The sequence below is a fragment of the Triturus cristatus genome, chromosome 4_1 (assembly GCF_964204655.1).
Source record: "Triturus cristatus chromosome 4_1, aTriCri1.1, whole genome shotgun sequence".
Classification (NCBI taxonomy): Eukaryota; Metazoa; Chordata; class Amphibia; order Caudata; family Salamandridae; genus Triturus; species Triturus cristatus.
Window position 1 is genome coordinate 1,221,217,792 of NC_140585.1, and position 27,514 is coordinate 1,221,245,305.

Below are 27,514 nucleotides of genomic sequence, written 5' to 3' on the forward strand. Positions count from 1 at the left end.
TATACCTGACTTTTTTTTAGAAGCCATGGACCTTTGATAAAACAAGGTGGAGAATGTATATTCAGTTTGCTAAGCATTCTTTACAATATTGAATTGTCAAAATGTAAGGAGCGCATGGAGAATGAGCATCTGTAACAGCAATGATGCCAAATAAAATGTGAAAGTCCAGAAGGCTCAGTCCACCTTACTCTTTAATTAATTGCAAAACTTTTATCATCACTCTGGGGCGTTTCTCATTCCAGGCAAGATATGAGAGTCCTTTCTAGTTTCTTGAACAAAAACGGAATATAACCTACAATACATAGTCAAGAAACACAATAAGGGTAGAATCGACATCTTGATTAATACTACTTGTCCAACAATAGACAGATGGAGGGATTTCCATTCATGAAGGAGGGAAAGTGTCTTTTTCATTAACGGAGTGTAGTAACTGGAAAATAAAATTCTCTGGTTGTTCTGAATAAAACACCAAGATATCTTTTAGGTTCTTTTTTATAATTTCCCCTTAGTGAGTAACTTAGAGAAAGTCAGCCATTGTATTAAATAGCAAACTTTCTGTCTTAATTAAATTGCTTTTGTAACCCTAGGCGAAATATATGTTTTAATTACTTGGCAGACTAAATTTATAGGGAGACATCCGTTACAACACGGTCTTTACACCGCAATACGTTTACAAGGTAACCATTACAACACAAGTCGTTACAACGACTTGCGCTGGATGGCGCAATACACTAAGGAATAGTATGATGTACTATTCCAACACCTTCCCTACTGTTACGTAGGCTGGAGTTGGAATAGTAAATCATACTATTCCTAAGTCCAGCGCCCTCCAGCGCAAGTCGTTGTAACAACTTGCGTTGTAATGACTGCATTGTAAAAGTATTGCGGTGTGAAGACCGCGATGTAACGTCATACATTCAAATTTATATTAATTTTGCTGGGTATAAAAATGGGATGAAATCTGCATAGGGATTTATCTTGGGGATTGCAGAAAGGAGTGCCAAAATGGTATTGTTCTGGTGGATACATTGAGCTAGTGGTTCGGTAAAAAGAACAAATAATAAGAGAGAAAGAGGGGACAGCCCTGATGCCCCCCCCCCCACTCCCTCTCTGAAGATATAATTGCCCGGTGGGTAAACTATTGACAATCACTTGTGAGGATGCCCCTTAAAATAGAACAGATATTGACCTCGTGAGCTGGGAGGGAAACCTACATTTTTCAGTACATGAAACAAAACAATCGAACCCACGAGGCCAAAGGCCTTTTTCACATCAAGTAAAATAATTACTGCTGGGAATGAATGTGCTGTTACCACATCAATACATTCAGACATTAACTGAGTGTTGGTGAATAGATTCCTGCTAGATATGCTTGCCCCAGTTAAAATATGTGTACCCTTCCCTCCCATACTCCCCTAACCTTCCTTCCTCATCCCCCACCCTACACAGAGCCGCAACATATATTTAGCACCTGCTAAGTGCATGTGGTAAATGTATGTGTTAAACCTCACGGATCTGGGAAATCCTTGTGGCATTACAGCCGTAAAAATGCCCCATTGCTGTGCAACTCGTAACAGGGGTGTTGAAGCATATCTCTCACTCCTTTTCTGATTCACCACAATACATTTCTAGTTTCACTGTGAATTTTTCCACTGATCATGCACCTTGCTAAACAAACGAGAATAAGAATATTCCATTGAGAATGGTGGGTGGTGGAGGTCTCAATGTTTGGGCTGAAACATGGCAGTGACAACATAAATAAATTACTCACCATCTAGTAGGTCACGGATCTTATCCAGGTAAATTTCAAAGTATGAGACCTAGTGAGGGAAAGGCAGGGAAACTGGTTACAAAACAAAAATAGTCATTGAGAAATGACTTCAAGCTTCTCTGCAGCATGCATAGTCACCCTCAAGTATGAGTACAGATTTACATGCTAAAGTCCTCCTGCTTGACTGATAAATGTACATTCTGCTGGACAATTTTGAACCACCACTCACTGTGAGAGACGTCTGCATCAATCCAATTATCATTGAATCATATTACTATAATTTGAGGACAGATAAGGCATGTTAGACCAATCCATGCTTCCCTTAATCTAGAAGGTTTTTTTGCTTGTTTAGGCTTTATGATCTTCAACACAAACATTGCTTGTAGTCTTACTGCTTTCCTTCATAGACTTTAAGTATGCCAATAGGTTTTACCATCGAGGTACTTTAGGTACTTTTTACATTTATAACCTTCATATAAACTGGATTGAAGCATCAGGATGTGATTTTGGCCTCCAGTTTTTTTAGCATACGGTTGTGAGGATGATCATCTTGACTACACATAGCCAGATCTAAAGAGGCCCCTAGAGATGGTCCAGGCGCTGTTAGTTCAACAGCTACAATCAGGAAAAGGGTGCAGTGTGACAGAGATACAATGACCCGCGACACCCTTATTAACTACAAATACTGCAGCAAACCCTAAAAGGAGTATAGGTTTTTAACCAAAGTGAAGGTTCTTGATGTGCTCTAACCACATCACCCTTTGCCCGCAACAATATGATAAAGTTATGTTGATGATGACTCAGTTACTTTTACTCCATAAGCTTGCCTCATACTGGTGGGCAAGGAAACTGCTTCTAAGGCTATTGAAAGCTTTTTTATGTCACTACTACATGCACATGAGTCATGCCCTGCCTGGCCTTACTCTGTGGGTAAATGTACCCTCTTCAACTTCCAGTTTGTATAAAGGGAACCAATCACTGTGTGTGGTTTGGCTGATGGATGAGGGGTCAGCTGGCAGTGATCATGGTAAAGAGACTACAGAATAAGGGCATATTTACTGTTTGGCGTAGAGGAACATTGGTCAAAAAGCAGTGGCTGTCCCAAGTAGGGAAGTTTAGAGTGTCACTGACATGAGTGTAGTCTTAATATGGCAGACAGGACATTTACCACTTTTTGGCAGAAGTCTTATATTTACCCACCTCTAGATTATTGGTGTGGGAAATCCGCTCAATTTGCTTTTGCATAATTACGGGAAATTGCAGGAAAATTACCTGTCACAGGATACATCACATTGGGCGTAACTATGCAAAATTCAAATCTGTTATTTAGCACTACAATGTAGTACAAAATGCATCCTCGTTTCTAATTTTGCCTCAAAGACGCATTTTGTGTTAACAAATATCATGAAAAACACAATTGCATAAACAACAACTGGTCACTTCCTGGTTGTTTGTGTTGTTTCAGTGCTTCCACGCTATATTTTTGGCTCAAGTGGCTGCGTAATTATGTGATGGGACATAATGGTGTAATTTCTGGAATTTTTACATAACAAGTGTAATGCGAAACCACACAATTATATGAATTATGCTGGCGTAAATTAGATTTCACCCTGGCCTGCTATAAATAGGGCACTAATAATAATGGTGTCACCATAAAGGCAAACTTAGCCTACTCTTACGTCCTTGCTCTTTACCATTTTCAAATTGTTGGTAGTAAGCTTGGGCATTAAAGCATAGGCTAAAAGATTGTGGAGAATTCCGTGGCTAAATCATGAATCAGAGAGGAAGTCTTGAGATGATAGCACTCAGCAGAATGCACGTGGAGTACTCCATATGGCTACCCAGCATACATGCCACCAGCATGGCCTTAGATCTGCTGGCGAGTGTTCGAACAGCAGATGGAGGTGGCTTCCATGCAGAGTGCAGTGGTGGCTTTAACAGCTGCTTGTCTAGCATCATTTTCTCACAAATAATTGTTCAGTTGCATACAGGTTCTCTCAAGCTAAAAGTGCCAGAAATACCCAAGCTCCAAAATGTTTAATTTGTCAGGGCCACCGTGTTGTTATGAAACCCTGAGGCAGCTTGTGAGGTGAAAAGTGCATGTAACTTCCTTATGTTTTTTTGGCTGATGTTATGTCCATCAAGCAAGAAGTGCTCTACATAAAACCTTTAAGGAAAATTAGGTCAGCATTTTAAAAGGCCTATTTTCAGGAACAAAATAATCCCTCAAGAGACGAAGGTGTTCCTGGTCAGGGGGAACCTGTATACTCTTGGGAAAGGATCCCACTGTGGTGGGATCTCTCGACCTCACTAGCTGAAGGGACACTGCTTTGTCTAACCGAGAACCTGGGAGAAGCTCCTCTTCCTAATAGCGAAAAGCGACCTCTCCTGCAGGACTGGTGCGACCTTTCTCTGCCTGCAAGGCAGGCGATTGTGGTTATACCTCGCACAGATGATAGCACTTAAAACACTGCCATGCACATGATTAGTAATCGTGAAGGAAGAAAGCCCCAGGTTATGAGGATCAGCTGCACTAAACGGCTGGTGTTGTAACCCTCTTGGCTTAAAGCCAGAGGGGTGTGACATACACTACATGGGTTAAAGGAAGAAACCAATTTAGGAAAATGAAATAGCAAAAAGATTTTTAAAAAAAGACTACTATCGAAAATATCGGACACAAGGCCCAATATTAGCAATTTACTGAGCATGTGAGATACAGTCTACTCTCCACACCGTCTGGCAGAAAAATTGGAACGGATGAGGATGAACTTACATCCAGGAAAGTGGACATGCTGCACATGATGCACGTGTACAAGTGGTGTGCCATCACGCACAATTTCAGAACTATCAGTTATGATAGCTGTTTCTGGTACCAAAAGCCTGATTAAACGGAGGGAGACAGAAATTAAATGTACTTGCTCTACTTCTGTGTCCCCGGCAGAGACCCAATTAAGAAATGTTTCACAGCCCTGAAGAAGGTACAACACTCCATCTTGGCCACTGGGCAGAGAAGTCAATGAGAAAATGCAACCACTGTCCATTCATGACATTGGCTCCTATAAGCAACCACTTAGAACACTCTATCTTATAGTTATTTTTTATGGAAATATTCCAATTCCAGGGCCACCGTACACAAGCCCTGCTGGCCATACTGTAGGCACATTCATCTCGTGAAAGGAATCTTGGAGACCAGCACATCTGTAGGTAAATACTGAGTCTGTGCTGCCCAATTTACATTTCAAGAACACTTTTGGATCTATATGTATTGCCATGTGTCAGTCACATACCTAGTTCATTACAGACACTGTGACTCTCCAGCTACTATTATTTCTTTGTTTCCACAGGTCCTCTGACTCTTCTCTCTTACCCCCAATTATTACAGTTTCAGTCTTTCCTCTTTATCTTTGTCATCCAACCATTTATCATATGTTCACCAATTCCCTCCTTTTCTCATTTTGTTCATCCATTACGTACAAAACCTTATTACGGGTGGCCCTTTTTTTCTGAAATCTGCACAAAGTAAAGTTTGGACAGGGATAAGAATTATAAAATGTATGGTAATTACTCCAGGTATATTTCGGCAGGTGAAATGTCAAATTTTAAAGGAGGACAATGGCTGTTAATTACCAGTCAGTATGCAGATGTTGGTGCACCAAGCACCAAAATCTGCATGTTTTGTCCCATTTTAAAGGACACAACCTATGACTGGCGATAATTGTCATACCTTTCAAATTGCGGTACCCGTGATATCAGATTTTAAAAGGTGCAATAATTATCACATTCCAGCCAGGCCATTCGTTGTGAGGACTCTTTTTTCCCAATCCTAAATCTATCCATTCATTTACAACAGGCTCTCTGGCTCTTCTCGCTCCCTCTCATTCAGTCCCTTCACTCATCACTGTATAGCTGGCTTTCCTTTTCACCCTGAACTTCCATTCACCACATGCGCTCCATCTCAGTTCTTCTTATTCCTTTCATTTGTGTATCACAAACTCGGTCTCTCCAGTTTGTTGTCTCTTTTTTTCATTACATGCATGTATCTATCGACTCCTCGCCTGTCCTGACATCTATGGCATGTTTACTGCCTCTCCTCTCCTCCTCATCCTGTCAGTCCATTCTTTCATTTTCTGACTCTCTTTCTCTTTTTGTCTCTCCATTTACTACACACTCCCTGGCCCCAATTTGCCTACTGAAGTTGTAACTCGAGACCCATAGGTTTACACCTAAATTAGCATGTAGATGTATCGATTTTTGGAGTGCATCTGCAGTCAATGTAAGTGTGAATGGGCCGAGAAAATGTTTGTGTTCACCAGTATTCTAGGCTAGGTTCACCATGGGATGCCCATTCCCTGCCGCTGGGAGTAGATTTACTCAAATGGGATATTATTCCATACGCTGGTAACGTTGTGAGATTAAATAGATGTACTCGAATGGGATTTACTGGGAACATCATTCACTGGGTCTCCTTCTACAAATCAATCCGATACCAGTTTTGTATGTATGTATGTATGTATGTATGTATGTATGTATGTATGTATGTATGTATGTATGTATGTAAGTATGTATGTATGTATGTATGTACATGGTATGCCTATAGCGCAAAGCTAGTGAAGTTTAACCATACGAGTGGAGACAGGGAACAGAACCCCAGGTAAATGGAGACAAAGTGTTAAAAAAATAAGGTAACAGGTCTTCTTCATTTATTCACCTAGGATCTAAAACGACAAATATTGTAGCAAAATATAATCAATTATCGTCTGACAGAAATAATGTGTCCAAATATTGTTTGTATAAATATTACCCCAACTGAGTTAATAATAGAAAATCAACACCCAATTGGATCCCCATGACCACCTCAATCAACCCTGCTCCTATTTAGGAAACAGCTGAAAACATAACGAATTAACAATCATCATTCACTCTCAGGAGGCAGCTTCCTCACCAATCAGTCATTGACCGTGTCTTTGCCTTTGGTCACGTATAGCTATCTTTTGCCTTAGGAGTAGGTTCGCCCTATTCAAATACCATATATGTACCAAAAAGTAAGTGTAAAGTTCATATTTGGTAAATTGGGAAAGTGAATTTGCACTCCTACATCAGGCCATTTGGGAACCTAATTTGAAGTTAGTTGCACAAATGCCTCTGCAAATTGGTCCTTTGTCTCCTGTTCTTACTCCAATGCAGATATTTCTGGACATTCCCAAGCTTTGTTGCCATATAATTGCACAGGTAATGGCATGAATGTAGATTTACTTTTTTCAAGCACCCCAAAGCCCCGACAATCCAAGAAGATATATGAATGACAGAAAAGCAAGCAAAGGTATAGAATATAAAGAAAGTATGAACTTCAGGGAACTCAATCTCATGTAAGTGTTTTGTGAAAGTGTAGATTTTGATAGCCCCCATCTACCTATAAAAACATCTTCATCTCCAGCATCAGCTTGTCCAGTTGCCCTGACGGGCATCTACTTACCTTGATATGGAATTCCAGGTTCTCGTCCATGGAGTAAATGTGGTTGAAGATGTCCCGAGCTATCCTTGGAATGATACCCATTCCCTGGGGGTCATGCAGCTTTCCCTAAAATGGGACGAGAAGAAAGAAACTCAGGACAAAATCCTTAAAATAAGTAGCATGGGAAGAAGGCTTAGTACAATTGCAAGATACACAAGATAAATAAAGTTAAAGTGAATTGCAATAGAGGGTAGGACTTTAACCATATGATTTTATATCACATTCAGAAGCCAAATTCTACTAACACTACTGATTGTATATTGGGATTTAGGGAAACCTGATCTGACAAGCAAGGAACCAACCGAATTCCCTAAAAGTGTAGGCCCTCATTAGGAGTTGCCCAGAAGATTATCCCTGTAGGGGATACTGCTCCTGGCAACTAAGAGTTTCCTGGTGTCTCGAGGCCTAAACGTGTTGGGTCTGTAAACTCCGAACCTGATAATTCTGGCCTGGAGACACTGCGCCCAGATTCCTCAGAGGTATTGTGGGGGGCTGCAGAAAGCTATTTCATCGGATCCTGGCCTCCTAAAAAGTGCAGGATGGGGGGGGACAGAAAAGCTCACAGCTGAAGCTAATGAACCTCTACTCTCCTGCAGCCACTGCCCACCATTTACCCATCATGGCCAAGGAAAAACTCCCCCACACATTTACCACCTGCTCTAAGCAGGTGGTAAATGTGTGCAGGTTTGGACCTATTATTTTCCCCAGAAGGGGAAAAAACATGGAATTTGACTCAATATTCCTGCGTTCAGACGTTATTCCTCATTCCAGGGGAAATAACTCGTAATCCCTGTAAATTCACAGGGAAATACCAGCTGGCATTATTCATTTTGGTGTCTGTATCTCCCCATAAAGCTGTTGGGAAAACTCAAAATTTGGGTCCAAGAAACCTCTATTCATCTTAAATAATTGCAAATCACGCACAGTGATTACCAGTCACCAAGAGAGACAATCTCAGGAATAATGCCAGTATCCATTTATGTTCCTTGGGAATATTGTTTGCTGTACAAACTAATAATAACATACAATATGATTATATATAAATCAAATTAACTGTGTACTATCAGTGTTAGCATATAATAAAGAGAATGCATCAGCTATCAATTTTAGTCAACATGATTCAATTACTTTCTTGTCTTTTGTTTCCTGTACTGTAAAAACTCAATAAAAAGCTAAATGCAACAAAACAAACAATCCTCAATTCAATAAAGATCACACACAAAAACTCCAGGTCTCGACTGCTAACAGCCTAGCCAATCGGAGAACGGAAAGAGACTGCATACAGGTGCTGGTTCTTCTGGAACTCCGGTGGCCTTTGGCACAGTCAACCATAAGCTCCAGATGGACGGTGTCATGCCACAGGGTAGACCCGGCCCGACGCGCGACTGGATCTCCTCTTTTTTGAAGGATTGATCTCAATCAACTTGTCTGACCTTTTTCAGGTCACCTAAAGTCCTTCTGAACTATGGAGTTTTAGAGGGTTTGCCGTTTCACCACATCTCTTCAAGACTGACAAGTCCCTGAGTCAAAGGAAACCTTTCAAAATACAATGCTCTTTATCTGTGACTGGATGGACAACAACCATCTTAAACCTAACTCGTCTCCCAAGAAATCTGTAAAAACCCTCGATGTCCTTATTGATGACAAGCTATCAATGAAGCCCCAACTTGGGGTAGTGATCTCCTCCTGCTTTTTACTGCTCCGCAGAATTCGAAATATTGCAACTTTCCTTACCTCAGTGGCCCTCATCCAACTGGTAATTGCCTTGGTTCTTTAGTGATAAAGTATTCCAACTCCGTTAATGTGGGCCTCTCTAAGTGCCTCCGTCATAGGCTTCAAATTGTTCAAACAATCCCAAAAAATGACCTGCTCTAATATGGGACAATCTTCGTGAGCATACCCAAAGCCATATTTTGGCTCTAATATTTTAGTACCAGCTTATATAATGCTGTCCAATCTAGGTGCTCCTATCCCTAGTTCATAAGTTGTTTAGTGTCATTCCCCAGTATACAATCGAACATATATATTTCACAACAAAAGTCAACATGCATATCACAACAAAGAAAAATGTGTGAGAGTTTTCAAGGTACCTCACGGAAACTCCACCATGGGAGCTGCTGGTAGGTTCTCACCAGTGTGCTCCGGTTCTCATCATTGGCAACCTCCAAACCCATAAAGAAATATAGTGAAAAAAGTGCACAAATAATTTGAAAGTGTGAAAAAAGTAAAACACACACTTGTAAAGACTTCCGCGTGCAACCCAATTCTGACCAGCTACTATCGAAGCAAAAATTCCACCGTTTTTTGCTTCTACAAAATAAAAACGAGCTAAACGACCACTGGCAAAACCATCAATATTTAATCACTGCCGTGCGTCTGCTCAATTTAAAACCAAGACCTACTGTCGCACTCCATCAGTTTTATGGAAAGCCAACATGTTTCGATGCCTTTTAAAAAAAAATCCGGCAATTTCTTCAGGGCTAGGGGTCAGTCTTTGCCACACCATCAGTTCAGTAATATACCTCGGGAAAATTGACACAGACAACACGTAACACAGAGTTAGGCACAGCACACGATTTAAAACCACTACACGCAACGCGTGTTTGTGTTCGAATTTGATGCTCACACATATGGAATATTTACCAGGTGGTTGCCCCCACTGTGCATACCGGCAACCCCCCTTCCTGGGGATGTGTACACATCCACACCGCCCACACGTATTACTACGGTTGCTATTTGTCAACCTGTTGAAAGAAAAACCTTCGTTACTGTTGAAGTGTTGGTAAAGTTTTCCCACCTTCACATTCATCAAAGCGACATGGGATTTACTCCCCATCCCGCCTTCACATTTGTCCCGTGCTGACATCTCAAACAAGACTGTATGGATCAACTGTATGTATACGCCTGCTTCATCTAAACAGGTCATTTTCCAATAGCGCCATACGCGTGTCTGAAAGCAATAGCATTCGTCCCCGCTCCCCAGCCGAGCACTGCCCTTACTTTCACCAACCACTGTGAATCTAATCTGTTTCCCGCTTACTGATACTTTTCTGGCGTCTGTCATCAAACTCCACCCACACCAGTTATTTTTCCTGTGCGTCTATTTAAACGTATTTTATGGGCGCGAACCTGAATACACGCCCGCCCTGTTCCGGTATCTCTCGGACACATGACCCTTTTCGTAAGCGCCATCTTTGAATGTATAAACAAATCTACTAATCAAAGGGTGAGTATGTGTATAGCTCTTCCGTAGCGGTCGGATGTCAGGAAACCTGAACTATTGTAAGGACAGCTTGGGATCGATTCTATCACAGACTTCACAACTTGTTTACAATTTGTATCTACTTATTATTTTCCAACTTCTTCATCCTAGAAGACACCCTCTTCATTATCTCAGGGTGTATTCTATTTCAAGTGTGCTGTTCTTCACAGTGTCGACCACGACACTCCAAGGTTGACTCTACTATTGTTCCACACAGAAAGGAAGAGAGTAATGACCTGGTTGGTGCATGTATCGTGCTGTTTTAACAATGCTGATTATTGCAGTTACTCAAAACAGGGGGCATGGTATACCCTAGGTGTATGTCCCTACCTTGTTCCATTCAATGACATCATTCAGAACCTGTTGGTCCACCCCCTCCTGATAAATCCAGCGTGCCTCCTTAGTGGCGAGTTTGCTCTCAATATTGTACGTGTCCCCCACCACTCTCTCCAGTACAACCCATCTGATGTCTTTATAGTTGTGTTTCTGCTCCTGGAAGTGACCCACTAGACGTGTGGTCAGCTTTCCTGCCTTCAATGTGCTCAGATGTTCTTGGATTCTAATCTTGATTTTACGTGATGTCAATCCAATATAATGCAGCCCACACGGGCATGTCAATCTGTAGACAACCTTTGACGTTTTGCAATTGGAAAGTTTATTCAAATTAGAATTAGAATTAGAATTAGAATTAGAATTAGAATTAGAAATAGATTTATTGAGCGCGGTTGCTGCCCAAGGGCGTCCAAGCGCTGAAATGAGAATTGGAAGACATGCTGAGTGACAGATTAGAGCTCGGGGGCTTTGGCAAATAATAAAGTCTTCAGCTTTTTTCGAAAAGAGAGCAGGTCCGGGTTGGAACGGAGTGAGAGGGGGAGAGTGTTCCAGAGTTTAGCTGTGTTCAATGAGAACAGCCTGCCCCCGGATCTGGCTCTCTTCACTCTAGGAACCATTGCCAAGAAAGCCTCAGTGGAGCGGAGGTTCCTATTTGGGTGATAGGGGATGACAAGGTTGCTGTTAATTGCGGGTCCTGTTTTCCAAAAGGCCCGGTGCGCAATGCACAGTGCCTTGAATGTCACTCTGTGCTTGACTGGTAGCCAGTGAAGACTTTTTAGTGCAGGTCTGGCTGACTGGGCTCGTGGAATCTGTAACAGGGTACGTGCCGCGCAATTTTGCACCACCTGGAGTTTCCGGAGAGTCATCTCAGGAGCCCCTACATATAGGGCATTGTTTGAGTCCAGGCGGGACTGGATGAGGCCTTGTACTGCCACTTTCTTGGCTTCTAGAGGCAGAAGTGGAAGGACTTTCCTCAGAATCTTGAGGATGCCAAAGCAGGTGGCGGACAACTTAGTAGCCTGGGTGGAAAAGGAAAGCTTCCTGTCCAGCCACACTCCTAGGCTCTTGACGCTTTCCTTGGGGGTAGGGGGAGTGCCCAGAGCTTGGGGCCACAAGGAGGTGAAAGGTATTGGCGAGGCTGGGCCTAGAAGCAAGAGCTCAGTTTTGTCTCCGTTTAGTTTAAGGGAGGAGCTGGTCATCCACTCCTTAACATCTTCTAGGCAGCTCAGCAGGCCTCCATGGGGTTGGCTGATGTTCTCTTGAGCCAATGATACCACTAACTGAGTGTCATCGGCGTACGACACAATTTTGATGCCGTACGGTTCGACGATCCCAGCCAGTGGTTTCATGTAGACATTGAATAGCACAGGGCTCAAAGAGGAGCCCTGTGGTACTCCACAGCTGAGCGGCTTGCTGGTTGATATTATGTCGCCGTCGAAGATCTGAAAAGATCTATCGGACAGGAAGGAGTCGAACCACCTTAGAGCGTCGCCTGAGACTCCGATATTCCGGAGACGGTTCAGCAAGGTGGCATAGCTGACCGTATCGAAGGCGGCGCTTAGATCAAGGAGGATCACTGCCACTGATCCTCCCTGATCCAGAACCATTCGGGATTCCTCGGCGACCGCTAATAAGGCAGTTTCGGTGCCATGTTTCGGCCTGAAACCTGTCTGGGATACATCCAATAGGGAGTGATTTTCAATGAACTGGACCAGCTGGGCATTTATGTATTTTTCCAACACCTTGCCAGCCCAAGGGAGGAGTGAAATGGGACGATAGTTGGAGTGATCATCGGGGTCCAGGTTCGGTTTTTTTAGCAACGCCCGTACCATGGCTTGTTTCCATGCTGTAGGAACGGCACATGAGGCTATCGATGTGTTTAGGAGTTCCAAGATGACAGGCATGGTGGCTTCATGTGCTTGTATCAGAACTTCTGGTGGGGCTGGGTCACGCGGGGAGCCGGATTTAACTTGGCGTGCCATTTTGACGAGGGTGTCAAGGTCCAGGGGAGGGAAGTGCTTGAGGGTTGGCTGGTCTGGGAGAGGGAGGATTCTAGGAGAGGATGGGTCGGCTATCTCTGAAGCTGTATCTCCCATTTGAAAGGTGGAATATATTTTCAGGACTTTGTTGTAAAAAAAGTCCGCAAGCTCGTTGCATTGGTTTTGAGTTTTTCTCGGAGGGGGGGCGGTAATGACCCTTGAGCAATGATTTATTATCTGAAAAATTTCCCTGGGCTTAGATTTAGCCTCTAGGATTTTATCAGAATAGAAGGTCGCTTTCGCCGTCCTAATCCCATCTCTATAAGCTTTTATCGCCTCTTTGTAGGCTACCTTTTTTTCCGGGAGAAAGTCCAAACGCCAGGCTCTCTCTCGTTGCCTGCAGCAGCGTTTTAGTTCTCTTAAGGAGTCGGAGAACCAGGGCGCGGATTTATGCATTCTCTTAGATGAGGATCTCCGGAGAGGAAGGATCGTATCTAATGAGTTAATGATCCAGCTGACATAATTTTCGTTTGCTACACTGGGGTTTGAGCAAGGGGGCGGGCGGGTAAAATCCAGGCTGTGCCTCCAAGATTCCAGCTGGAGTTTTGACCAGTTCCTCCTGATTGTTGTCCGGAGCGGTGACTGGGGGACCTTGTGGATGGCCCAAGCAAACGGAATCAGAAAATGATCTGACCATGGGAGGGGGATAGGATTGTCAACAATCAGATCGCTGCAGCTGCTAAAAATTGGATCGAGCAGATTGCCCTTCTCATGGGTTGGGGCTGTGACCAACTGGCACAGCTGAAGAGCTCCAAGGTCGTCTATAAGCTCCTTGGCAATATTGTCTGCAGGGGAGTTGAAATGAAGATTCAAGTCTCCTAAGACTGTGTAATTAGCCGCAAATAGAGTTCTTTTCGCTATTATCTCCGGGAGCGACCTATGGAACAGTTTTGTTGGATCAGGGGGACGGTAGATCAACGTGCCCGAGAAGGAAGTGTTGGCGTGGAACTCTATGCAGAACTCCATGCTTTCGCACTCGGGGATACTTTCTGCTGTGATGCGGCAACGGTACTGGTTTTTAAGAATGATGGCCAGACCGCCGCCTCTTCCTACTGGTCTGTCCAATCTAACGATGTGGTATCCACTGGGTAGAGCTGCGACTATGTCTGGGTCAGATTGAGTGGAGAGCCAGGTCTCTGTTAAAAAGATAACATCTGGCTTGCGCTCCTCTAGCAGCATGGACATTTGAGTGCTGTGCTTTGGCAATGATCTACAATTTAGTGCCAACATGCAATATTTCTGTACCGAGGGGCCTGCCAGGGTGTTTCGGAAGGAATGTTTGCATTCAGAGCAGCAGGGAGGGAGGGATGTGACTGTAAAAGTGTGGGTACATAAAGCAGTAACTCTGCTTCCTATGAGACGTAGAGCAGTGGGGCTGTAGGTCCTGACTGGAGGAGCGGGAAAGGCAGGGGGGGTGGCCCCTGGTCCCGTCTGGTCGCGGACGGGCGCAGACGGGCTTGCCTTAGGTGCGCCTTCGGCGCGCAAACGGCGCTCCCGCTGCGCTCGTCCGCTGCGCTTGCGTGGGATACACATTTATGGAGAGAGAGGAAGGGCGTGGCCTATCGTGTGGGCGTGGCCTCGCGTTTCCCAGCGATGGCGTCCGTGTGCCGATTCCCTTTCCCAACAGCGCTATGTTCCGCTGATTGTGGGTGCCGGCTTGGCCAGGAAGTGGTTGCAGTGGCTGGGGGTAGGTGCACAGGTTTAAAAATACAATAAATCACAGTTTTAAGTTTTTAAAAAAAGTACGAGCGTGATGACACCTCCGGCTTCCGCCTCAGAGGTCAAGCAATTCTAGTGGCCGGCGCTCTTGATCAGCGCTTACATAGGATAGGCGGTGGGCGTGGCCTATCGTGTGGGCGTGGCCTCGCGTTTCCCAGCGATGGCGTCCGTGTGCCGATTCCCTTTCCCAACAGCGCTATGTTCCGCTGATTGTGGGTGCCGGCTTGGCCAGGAAGTGGTTGCAGTGGCTGGGGGTAGGTGCACAGGTTTAAAAATACAATAAATCACAGTTTTAAGTTTTTAAAAAAAGTACGAGCGTGATGACACCTCCGGCTTCCGCCTCAGAGGTCAAGCAATTCTAGTGGCCGGCGCTCTTGATCAGCGCTTACATAGGATAGGCGGTGGGCGTGGCCTATCGTGTGGGCGTGGCCTCGCGTTTCCCAGCGATGGCGTCCGTGTGCCGATTCCCTTTCCCAACAGCGCTATGTTCCGCTGATTGTGGGTGCCGGCTTGGCCAGGAAGTGGTTGCAGTGGCTGGGGGTAGGTGCACAGGTTTAAAAATACAATAAATCACAGTTTTAAGTTTTTAAAAAAAAGTACGAGCGTGATGACACCTCCGGCTTCCGCCTCAGAGGTCAAGCAATTCTAGGTTCTACCATTTGCCAGTTGCACGATTTTAGTCACCTCCGTGAGTTCACAAACAGAACAACCCCCACACGGGTAATGTCCAGATGGAAGACCCGCGTTTTTAATCTCTTGAGTCGGGCAGTTATGTACCAATTGGTCACGCAGATTTCCAGATCTTTTAAACGCCAATCTCGGTTGGGTCATTTTAAAGCTACTTGTATTCAACATAGGCCAATGTTTCCTGATTATCTGCCGTATCTTAATTGATAAAGGGTCAAAAGTAGTAACTACCGGTAGGCAGCTTTCTCCTTCACATTCCTATCCAGTAGAGCCACTCTAGGTGTATTCAGCGCCCATGTCCTGACCCTTTTGATCACCTTCTTGGGATAGGCCCGGTTCTCTAGTTTTACTGCCAACTCAGCTGATTGTTCAGCAAATTTCTGAGTGGAGGTGCAATTCCTGCAGTAACGCAGGACCGGCCCACGGGTAAATTATCCCGAAGGGCTCGTGGGTGAAATGATCTTTAATGTAGGAGAGAATTCTTATCCGTGGGTTTTTGATGGACATTGGTCCGGAGCTGATTTTCTACTGCACAAATGTCCAAATCCAAATAGGTAGCTGTACTCCTACTGATGTTCCATGTGAATCTTAGCCGTTCATCTAGCCCATTAAGCCAATCCAAAAACTTCTTAAGGATCACTTCTGTCCCTGTCCAGATGCAAAGCACATCATCTAAAAATCTTTTCCAGAGACAGATGTTATTCTGGAAGGGATTAGATAGGTGGTTAATGTCGTTAGCTTCAAACTGGCCCACATAAATGCAGGCCAGACTGGGGGCAAAAGTTGCCCCTATCGAAGTACCGGACACTTGAATGTACCGCTGATCTTTATAGGCAAAAAAGTTTCTTGTAAGGGCTATCTCCACGCATTGTAGGACAAACAATTGTGGAGTGTCATAAAACCACTCACATTCCCCCAGTGCCCGCGCCGCTGCCACCAGCGTGGCGTCCTGGGGTATGCTTGTGTACAACGACTCAATATCAATCGTAACCAAAAATTGTTGATCAGGGTCATACTCCAGTGTATTCAGGATATTCAAGACATCCGTACTGTCTTGAATATATTAGGGTTGGGTGACAACACATTCCCTCAGAAAGAAATCTGGAAATTGCGATAGCGGCTCCAACACGGATTGGATGCCCGAAACAATTGGGCGTCCCGGTGGAGGCAGCTGCACTTTGTGTATTTTAGGCAGAATATAAAATGCCTGTGTTCTGGTTTTTAGATTTATTAAAAACTCCACCTCTTTAAATGTTATCCATTTCCTTTCTTTAGCATCCGTTACTAGTTACGTAGTTAGTACCAGGTTATTACTCTCTTCCTTTCTGTGTGGAACAATAGTAGAGACAACCTTGGAGTGTCGTGGGCGACACTGTGAATAGCACACTTGAAAAAGAATACACCCTGTGAAAACGAAGAGGGTGTCTTCTAGGATGGGGAAATTGGAAAACAATAAGTAGATACAAATTGTAAACAAGTTGAGAAGTAACTTCCATACACATACTGACCCTTTGATTAGTAGCTTTGTTTATATATACACATCGGTATGCTCCCCATTCAAAGATGGCGCTTACAAAAAGGGTCATGTGACCGAGAGATACCGGAAAAGGGTGGGCGTGTATTCAGGTTCGTGCCCGATACAATACGTTTAAATAGACGCACAAGAAAAAGAACTGGTGTGCGTGGAGCTTGATACTAGACGCCAGAAAAGTATTGGTAAGCGGGAAACAGATTAGATTCACGGCGGTTGGTGAAAGTAAGGGCAGTGCTCGGCTGAGGAGCGGGGACGAATGCTATGGCTTTCAGACACGCTTATGGCACTATGGGAAAATTACCTGTTTAGATGAAGCAGGCATATACATACAGTTGATCCTTACAGTCTTGTTTGAGATGTCAGCACGGGACATATGTGAAGGCGGAATGGGGAGTAAATCTCATGTCGCTTTGATGAATGTGAAGGTGGGAAAACTTTACCAACACTCTACCAGTAACGAAGGTTATTCTTTCAACAGGTTGACAGATAGCATCCGTAGTAATTCGTGTGGGTGGTATGTATGTGTACATCCCCAGGAAAGGGGGTTGCCGGTATGCACAGTGGGGGCAACCACCTGTGTTACGTGTTGTCTGTGTCAATTTTACCAATGTATATTACTGAACTGATGGTGTGGCGAAGACTGACCCCTAGCCAACATAACATAACAACATAACATGTTTTTCTTCAAGCTGGGTGGAGATTTATCCCTGTCACGTGGGGAGTAAATATTTGCAAAGACTTACATTTAGAAGGGAAAATACCCCAAATCATTGGTGAAGAGAGTTCTGTATTGAGAACACAACAATTAAAACGTTTTAGGAACAACTGCCCTATTGTAGAGTAGCATTATTAAATGTACATCTATTACAGATAAGAATGCAAACATTTCTTCGCATGGGGTGGACTTGGAATTCACCAAAGAAATCTAGAACTTCTTCAAACTACAACTGACCAGAGCTCCATTGTTACTTCCGGAATTAGAAACAAGTCAAAAATGAATTTGTGTTTTGTAGATGTGAGCTCTGCGTGGGTGTAGTGAACATGACGAAAAACACTTATGATAAGATCTCTGCTTTGCCCACCATATTATAAAACATGAAACGGAAGTTAAGCATTGCCTAGTTATAAAAATATATATTTTAATACTACAGTAGAATAATATAAGAGGATTTCAAATTGAAGTGCCTTGCTTTTGGAAAGGGCTTGTAATTAATTTTACTTTCCAAAACGAAAAGTTTCTTACCTTTAGTAATAATCTTTCCAGTGGATATTCCACCTACCTGCAGATTCCTCACCTCATGAATTAATCTTCCCTGACACTAGTCTGGATTGGAAACTTGAAATAGCTCTCCCATGCCAAAAGAAGTGGCACCCTTGCTACGTCTTGACTCTGCCTTCTCCCTAGTTGTGATGTGACAGAGCTATGTAAGGTTCTGATGTCAGTTTCCACCCTTTTTCTACACCTTAAGAGTCAGAGACGAGATTGACGAGGGAAACATGAAAGCAATGCATAAAAGTAGCCAGAAATCAGATTCCAACACAATAATCACACCTCAGAATAGGGATGTGAGTGGGAATGTTGAGGAATGTGCAGATAGCATACCCATCAGAAAGATCATTACTTTATAAATAACTTTTTCTTCTGATAGATATTTCTGCCCGCAGATTTCTGACCTCATGAATCAGTCCCAAAGCTGTACCCCACGGAAATGGGCCTGAGAAGTCAAAATTTGCCACAGGCAGGTCAGGCATTCTATACCCATACCAATCATACCAAACAGCACAGCAGGCTCAACATAGAAAGACCAAAGACCAAACCTGTGGCCTGTCAATCAATCATCAATCAATAAAACTTTATTCGGCTTTAAGGATAAAACCATAAAGTCATACGGCCTACGTTATACCATAAATCAGACTACAAGTTGACAAATGTTATAAAATCCAAATGAGCTATACACATGTAAAAAACATGTGTTACAATACAGATATTATTGACAACTTGTCCTCTGTCTGATGGCAAACCGTACAAAATTGAGAGTGTACAAAACGGTATCGGTAGAAAGAAGTTGTAAGAAAATAAAAGCTGGTCTTACCCTCCTAAAGCCCATTTTATTTAAGATTGGGATAATAAATAACCTCCTGGGAACAGCATAAAAAGTGCAGAACATTAAAAAGTGCATCATGTCCTGAGGGGATTCTTCATCGCAGCCACAGGGCATAAGGCACTGACCAGTGTGAGAATCATCAGGGTATGCCAATAAGTAGTGGAAAAGGTCAAGCCGGAACCTCGTCAAAAGAAAACGATTGCGTGTGCTTTTCAGCCCTAGAAGATAAGGCTCCGTGATAGGCACGGTTTTCAGTACAACATACTTGCACATACTGGGCTCACACAGCTCGTTTCCTTCTCTTTCACTATGTCGCATTCTTAAAAAAGACTCCTTGGCCCAATTGAGGTCCCTTATACCAATTCCCTCAGGATTCGTAAAGAGATCAACTCTTCCTAATCAGGCAAGGCCAACTTTTATATACCGGAGCCACCAAATACGTGAAAAGTGATCAAGAAAAAGATAGTCCCGTAGGACGTCTTTACTAAGTATGCTCTCTTGCTTGGCCCATATCTTAAACCACAAGGCCAGAGGTCGAAAAGCCAAGTCGTCAGAGAGATAAGGCATCCCCAATTCCTCATGCACAACATAAGATGGGGTGCCTTGCGGGACAGAAAGAGCTCTTTGCAAAAGTGAACTTTCGGTGCTCTGCAGAGCCCCATGCGCGATATGGCCCCATATCTCGCTACCATAACTGACTTTTGAGATACATTTTGCTTGGTAGATCTTCAGCATGGCCCCTATTGGCTTCCCTCCCACTCTGCTGGCAAAGTTAAAAACAGCAGCTGAAGCTTTCACTAGGTCCCCTTTCTTTCGGTTAAGCAGGGGGCTCCAGCTCAGAGAGTCGTCAAACACTACTCCCAGATAGGAAAAATCATTTGGCTTGGGTATTAAAGAACCAAATAGTAAGCATAAGTGTGAGGGGCAGGCCATAAGGAGCACGTTGAAGCCGGGCGCTTGCTGGCCTGACTGCAAATAACAAATGCAAGGGGCCCTTCTATAATGGGTATTACGGAGGGTGGATGGTGGTATGGCCCACTCACAATCTGAAATTAATAGGGTGTCTACTGATTATTATTTTGTACTATACAGGGAACATGATGTACCAACAGAATGGAAAATACATGAGTACATTGAAAAAGCAGACTTGACGGCTCTACTCCTCGATATGATCGAGAACCTGGAGGCAGATATCTCAGAAATGTAAGATATGATGATCACAATCAAGGAAATGAGCAGGGGTAGGACACCCAATACAGATGGTGTTACAGTTGCATTTTATGCATCATATACAGATCTGTTAACTCTGTTACCAGCTGACTTGTACAACGCAGTGCTGTAACGAGGAAGGCTCTGCTGGTGTCACTGCCCAATTCATGGAAAGACCTGATGGATGTGGCATTCTTCAGTCCCCTGTCCATGCTTAGCATCCATCACATCCATCTCAAAATCTAAAGTGTTAGATTCATCCAGATGTGAGTGGGTTCATCCCAGGCTACAACATGTTCATGAACATTAGGTGGTTAATAGGGGTCATAGATAGTTTGAGGTGGACTCCTCAAGGAGAGGTAGCGCTATTGATCACTGTTGAAAACCTATGACCCAATTAGTTGGAGGATTGTATTGCCAGTGGTGAGAAAGCCAGGCCTCAGTGACATGTTACTTGGATGGCCTTGTAAATATACACTTAACTGAGAGAGAGTCTGAATCAAGCACGTGATATCTGCCCCTAGACAGTGGCAGGGGAATACAACTGAGTTGCCCCTTCTCCCTACTTCTGTTTGTAACAGTATCAGAGCACTTTGCAATCACTTTGAGACTGAGGATCAACATGTAATGGATGGAACAGTTCAATACATGTTTCTCTGAACAGATATGCTGCTGTTTCACAGACATGCGAATAGGGGAGCATAATGGGCCATCAAAGTGCATGAGGCATTTGAAAACATCTCGGGGTTCCAAGTGAACTGCACCAAATCTAGCATCCTTTCGCTCCACCTAAATATGGAGGAGGGGGTGTGCCGGAAGCTTGTCTACGATTGAAAAAGAGGCCTGCCATGATCCACTAGCTTAATTGAGGACAATATAAGGCAGGCGTTAGCATCTATTAGGAGAGGGCACATTTTTGGCACACCTATGATTATCAGTGGCAGAGGGGGTGGCTCTTGCCGACATGGTGCTATTACTAGATTATGAGAATATTATATTAGTTTCTGGTCCTGCCAATACAATTTCCAAGGGCAATATTCCAGGTGTTAGACACTCAGGACCTGATTTACAAAGGTAGCTTATACCTCTGATTATGTTTACACTTATGAGTAAGTTTAGTATTTTTTAGTATTCAGCATTAAAATGTAACATACAAGTATTTGAAATATTTCTTTTTGGGTTAATTTTTTTTAGTTTTTACTATACTTTACCATGCAGCGAGCTCCAGATCATAAATATTAAAAATATTTATAATGTGAATTATTTTCATATATTTAATTTACATGCAGAACTAAATAAAACAAATGCTACAGCACTATTAAATTAATTACAACAAAGATTGGGCAATGTTTCACCAGCCAGGCACCAAACAACCAACAAAAGATGTGAATCAGAAACGACAGACATGATGAACCCACAGCAAACAAAAGAGTGGTCCAACTGTAAACAAGTGCCAGTCAAGGAGCTGACAACATCTGAGAAGTACCCAAGAGGAAAGAGCACAATTTCTTTCCTAATCGGCAATAGCATAGAGAGAACCAAGTAGCTCCAACCCCAGAAGCAAACAAAATCAGTCCAAAAGAGCCTGACTTAGAAAAACGGGGAAACCACAGCACTGACAGATTGTTCAAAATTTTCCACCGAGCACCCAGTCCACAACCACCACGATTCCAGGAGCAAAGAGACCAAAAAGCATGGTCACACCAGCCCTCCAGAAGAGATGGAAGAAGTCTGAACAAGTTCTCACTCCACGGTGACTTGACTCAAATACATTGCCCCCCCACAGCAGGGTACAGTTCAGGGCCGGACTGGGAACTGAAATCAGCCCTGGCAAAATTTGGCAGACCAGCCCCCGTGAAATTTGGCAGACCAGCCTCCGTCCAGCGCGTAGCGAGCGAGCGCAGCGAGCGAGCCCGACCGCTACTAGGGGGGTTTCGGGGGGTTCTCCCCCCAAGAAAAGTTTGGAAAACAACCGACCAAAATGGTGAATTTTACAGCACATTTTTCATTACATATTCAATTGTATCAACTTTCAAACCACAGTAAATAGTAGATGATGACCTTCAAGAGCACCAGGTTACCCACCCAGTCATATGTACCCATAGACATTCTTTCAGAGAGCACCAAAAATAGGCACGAGTAGTAAATCAGAGAGAAATAAAAGTGAGACCAGCCCCCACATGGTGTGTAGCGAGCAAGCGCAGTGAGCAACCACTATTAGGGGGAGTTTGGGGGGGTTGAACTTGTCCCCCCCACACAAGAAATTTGGGAGACAGAAAGGCCAAAAAAAAAAGTATTTTTCAACACATTTTTCATTACATATTGGATTGTATTAACTTTTAAAGCATAGTAAATGATTACCTTAAGGAGCACCAAGATACACAGTCATAAAACACAGACATTCCTACAGAGAACACTAAAAACTGAAATGTCGAGCACAAAACATGAATTTAAATATAACCAATTTATTCTTCATATAAAATAGCATAAAGACATTTAAAAACGCACTTAACTTCAAACAATTGTGCAATGAATGAGTCAGTGTAAAATTGCTATAGATTTCGCATATTTGTGTGATTACATATTTGATTGCCGGCCTCAGCGAGGTAGCGTAGCAGTACTTGCGAGATAAAGAACACAGCGCGGAAATAGAAGCCACTGTTTCGGGGGAGGTCACAGATTATCTTGTTGAATCAATGCGCTGCTTCAGAATGTACAACCGCATAAAAAGCTGCACCGTATAGAAGTGAACGATCCCGACTACTTGGAGAAGTGTCAAATAGCAATTGGTTTCATCATGACAAAGTAATACCTTTCCTGGAAAGGTATTACTTCTTTCCTCCCCTTCAACACTGAAGCGACCAATTTCGGCTTTAACTTGCTGGTATAGTCATGCCCTGCCCCCCAAACCTCCCTCACTGCACCCACCAGCACGTCACCGCCTCCCTGAGTGTGTGTCTGTTTATGTGCGCCAGGGTCAGGAGGGAGAGTGTTGTTTGGCACATGGCTGCCAAGTGCTAACTCGCTAGACAAGCGGAACTGATTGGGGCCGTTTCGGTTTCCTCACACAGCAAAAGAGCAGGCACTAGCAGCAGGAAGCGACTTTCAAAAGAGGCACTAGCACTGAACACGCAAGTGCGCATTTTACCAGCGCAAACTCCTTTCTTGTGAAATCGGCCGGAAATCCGGAAAATTAAACAAAATATAGGTCATGATTCCTGAACCAACTGAGCCAGTGCTTAGGGAACGCACCGAGGGCGACCTTCAATAGATGGAACTGATCAAGGGTACAAAGGCCCATTAGAGGTCAAAAGTTACATTGAAGAAGATGGTAGCAGCGCTAAGCCCTTTACTCTATAACCTGCACCATAAGATGTTAAAATACAATCCTATATCAGAATCGCGAATGATCCTGGAGCCCATAAGACACTTCTTGTAGGCTAGCTTCAAATTCTGTTTGCATTAGTTGGTGAAAACTTTATTAATAAGAACGTGCACGAGGGGCACACTTTGGAGTGCTTTTATAAAATGCTGCTCTCCCGAAAGATGCGATTTGTCTAGTACTGTTTTTATGTAATGTTTCCCCATAATGGTAGCGAGAGGAGAATGTTACTGCAAGTGTGTGGCCCTAAAATAAACAGCATCTTAAAAGAAAAGCAGCTGCCACCTTTGACTTGCCTATGTCTGTGTTTCAATGCAATGCCCTCTGTGACGCCCTCTTCTATTTATTTATTTATTTTATTTATTTATTTAATTTGTATGGCGCGTTATAACCACAGGGGTCTCTAAGCGCAATCTGACCAAATTAGCGTGAAAGATGTTGCATACACTTGAAAAACCAACTATGTACCTAAGATCTGCTCCATGCTTGCTTGAACAGAACCGTTTTTAGTTTTTTTCTGAAGGAAAGTAGATTACTTTCCTTCCTGAGCTTTGGGTCCAATTTGTTCCATATAGCTGGGAGCGTATTGGAGAAAGCGCGACCGCCCACCGTGGACAGTTTAAAACGGGACTGGGACAGAAGAGTGGCGTCCGACGAACGCAGAGTCCTACCCGGTATGTAGGGGGATAGTCGGGATTTGAGGTATTTAGGTGCTTTGCCATACCGAGCCTTATGAGCGATACACAGTCCTTTAAAGACAATTCTCTGCCGAGTTGGCAGCCAATGCAACTCCTGCATCAGGGGAGAGGCATGGGCAGTCCTGGGTTTTTTGAATATTAACCTGGCCGCATCGTTCATAACTCCCTGTAGTTTATCCAGTAACCGCTGTGGTAAACCTAAGTAAAGGGAGTTACCGTAGTCCAACCTAGCCAGAATTGTGGCCGAGACCACGTGTCTCAGAGTAGGGAAAGAAAGTAAGGCAGAGATCTTCCTTAGTTGCCTTAAAAGGCAAATGCTAGTGCCTACTACAGTGGCAACTTGTTTTTCCATGGAAAGTTTATTATCCACATATAGGCCTAAACTTTTAACCGCAGCAGCCGGTTTAGGTGGTGCACCCAACTCCCTAGGCCAAAATTTCTCGCTCCAAGGGTTACCCGAGATGGAGATGGGCAATACTTCCGTCTTGTCCGGATTGACTTTCAAAGAGTTCTCGGACATCCAGTTGACTGTAGTTTTTAGTATGTCCTGTAGCCTAGTGGATGCTCCTGGACCATCATCCAGCCGGATAATTATCTGGGTGTCATCAGCATAGTTGTACACTAGGCAGTCCATCCTGTTCAAGAGAGCAATTAATGGCTGCAGGTAAATATTGAAGAGTAGGGGGGACAAGGCAGAGCCCTGTGGAACCCCACAGGTAATCGGGGCAGGGGTGGAAAGTAAATCCCCCAGCTGCACTCGTTGTGTCCTACCTTGCAAAAATGATGTGAGCCATGCATGTGCTGTACCCATGACACCAAAGGTTCTCAACCGCGACAGAAGCTGTTTATGACACACGGTGTCAAACGCCGCGGAGAGATCCAGTAGTACCAGGGCGCACGGTGTTTTTTCATCAGCTCGCATCCTTAGCTCATCTAGAATAGATAACATGACTAGTTCCGTGCTATGATTAGCACGGAACCCTGCCTGATTGGTCTCCAGCAGGTTGTTATTCTCTAGATGGCCCGATAATAGAGCTAGCACGTGTTGCTCAATCACCTTAGCAAGGAAAGGCAGCTGGGAGATGGGCCGGAAGTTTTTCAGACATTTAGTATCTGCTCCAGGTTTCTTCAACAAGGGGATCAAGCGGGCCTCTTTAAAAGCTGAGGGGATCTGTCCTGTAAGAAGAGAGGTGTTCAAAAGATGCAGGACCTCTTCCTCTATTCCTGGCATTGCCATCTTAAATATGTCTGGAGGGCATGGGTCCACCAAGGAACCTGATTTGACTCGGCCCATGATTTTAAATAGTTCCTGTATGGAGATAGGAGATAGCTCAATTAATGGTGGGATGTTTGGTGAGGCGATGGGATCCGGTAACCGCGGACATTCAAAGAGTGCGGTTTCCGCAATTTCGTCCAGGATATCAGATATCTTCTTTACGAAGAAATCCTGGAACCTCTGGCAGTCCTCCTGGGTGAACTCGGGGCTTTGCTCCTTGTTCACCCTAAGCTCCGCCAGGACCCGAAAAATTTCTTTTTGTGGGTTTCTTGCCGTGGTTATTCTTTCCTCGAAGAAAGCAGCCTTCCTTAATTGTATAGCTAGTTTGTACTGGGCTAAGGATGAAACATATTCTTGTTTGGAGATGGCGTCGTATTTTTTACGCCATGCCCGTTCTTTCTTCCTCACCCCGCGTTTCATCTCCCTAAGAGAGTCATTATACCAAGGCGCCCCGGCTCCTCTTGCCACCTTCTTCATCCTGCGAAGAGGTGCCACCACATCAATGGCACTTCCCAATTTATGCTGGAGATGTACACAAAGAGCATCTACGTTGGTATCCAGCTCTTTGGCTGAAGGGTGGTGTTCTAAGAGGTGGACCAGTTTTTCCCCATCAAGGTTTCTCCATTTTCGGGCCATTTTCCAGCCTACCCCAGGGTCGGACAGGGGGCCCTTCAATAGCAGTCTGCCCTTTATTAGATAATGGTCAGACCAAGCGCAAGGGAGAATTTCCGTGGTACCCTGGGCTGGCATGGTGGTCCAGACTAAATCCAGCACATGACCTTTCTCATGTGTTGGTCCCTTGACCTGTTGGGTAAAACCTAAAGAGGAGACCGCCTCCTCAATCTGTAACGCTTGACCCTCTTTCGGTGATTTTTCCCAATGATAATTGAAGTCCCCAACGATCACCATTTTGTCATACCTTGTGCATAGGTCCTGGACCAGGCTTACAAAGAGTGTGGGGAAGTCAGGCGACGTCCAAGGTGGCCGATAAACCACCAAGAACACCACACAAACCGCTCCCCTCCTGATCTTGACCCCCATAACCTCAGCTCCTCCAAGGGTTTCAGAGAGGAACCTATTTGCACGGAGGCATGTCTGATACACCAAGGCTACTCCTCCTCCTCTCTTGGCTCCCTCCCTGTTAAAATAGATAGCCAGGTAGTTATCTGGGAGGGCCGCCACTAGATCAGGCGCTGAGCAATCCTCCAGCCAAGTTTCGGTAAGCGCAAGGACATCTAGCTCCCTGTCTTCCAAAAGAGTGAAGACCTCTAACCTATGGCTCTGCAAAGAGCGAGTATTCAATAGGCCGTAGCTCAGGGTATGTGCGTTGGGGCTGGGAGCGCAGTGACGCCCTCTGGTACTCCTAGGTGATATTAGCAAACCCTCGCAGCCCAGCCGGTGTAAGGTCGCAGGCTCCAGGTGGAACTTACCCGAGTTGAGCTGTAGTAGGTCACCCCTTGCATAAACCACGCGCTTGCCATGGGTTCTGGCCCCGTGCCCCGTCCTGACACGGACGGGCACAGACGGGCTAGTCTTCGGCGTGCGGAGGAAGTGCCCGCTGCGCTCGTCCGCTGCGCTTCCGAACAGTAAGCATAATAAAGGGGAAGAGGCGGGGGGTGTGGCTAAAAGGGGGCGTGGCTTCGGGTCACGTGGGGGTAGCGGTGACGATCCCCAGCAGTGCGCGAAGCAGGTATGCCCGCAATTACGTCGCAAAACAAGTTTAAAACAGTGCAAATGATACAAAGGTTTTTTAAAATGTTATTAAGCAGCCCCCGGCTTCCGCCTCAGGGGTGAAACGCTGGTCAGCACCAGCCGCTACACAGCGCAGCGTTTATCAAGCCTCCGGGAGGGGGCGTGGCTAAAAGGGGGCGTGGCTTCGGGTCACGTGGGGGTAGCGGTGACGATCCCCAGCAGTGCGCGAAGCAGGTATGCCCGCAATTACGTCGCAAAACAAGTTTAAAACAGTGCAAATGATACAAAGGTTTTT

At 44.5% G+C, this 27,514-nt stretch overlaps 1 protein-coding gene across 1 annotated transcript in view; it reads right to left on the reverse strand.

The window, feature by feature from the left end:
- Positions 1 to 27,514, reverse strand: part of KIF5A (kinesin family member 5A) — an 800,696-nt gene that overhangs the window by 422,794 nt on the left and 350,388 nt on the right. Inside the window, exons 4-5 of the mRNA XM_085654600.1 lie at positions 7,245 to 7,349; positions 1,772 to 1,820 (exon numbers count right to left, since the gene is read on the reverse strand). Coding sequence (XP_085510726.1) covers positions 1,772 to 1,820; positions 7,245 to 7,349 — 154 coding nt within the window. The remainder of the gene's footprint in view (positions 1 to 1,771; positions 1,821 to 7,244; positions 7,350 to 27,514) is intronic.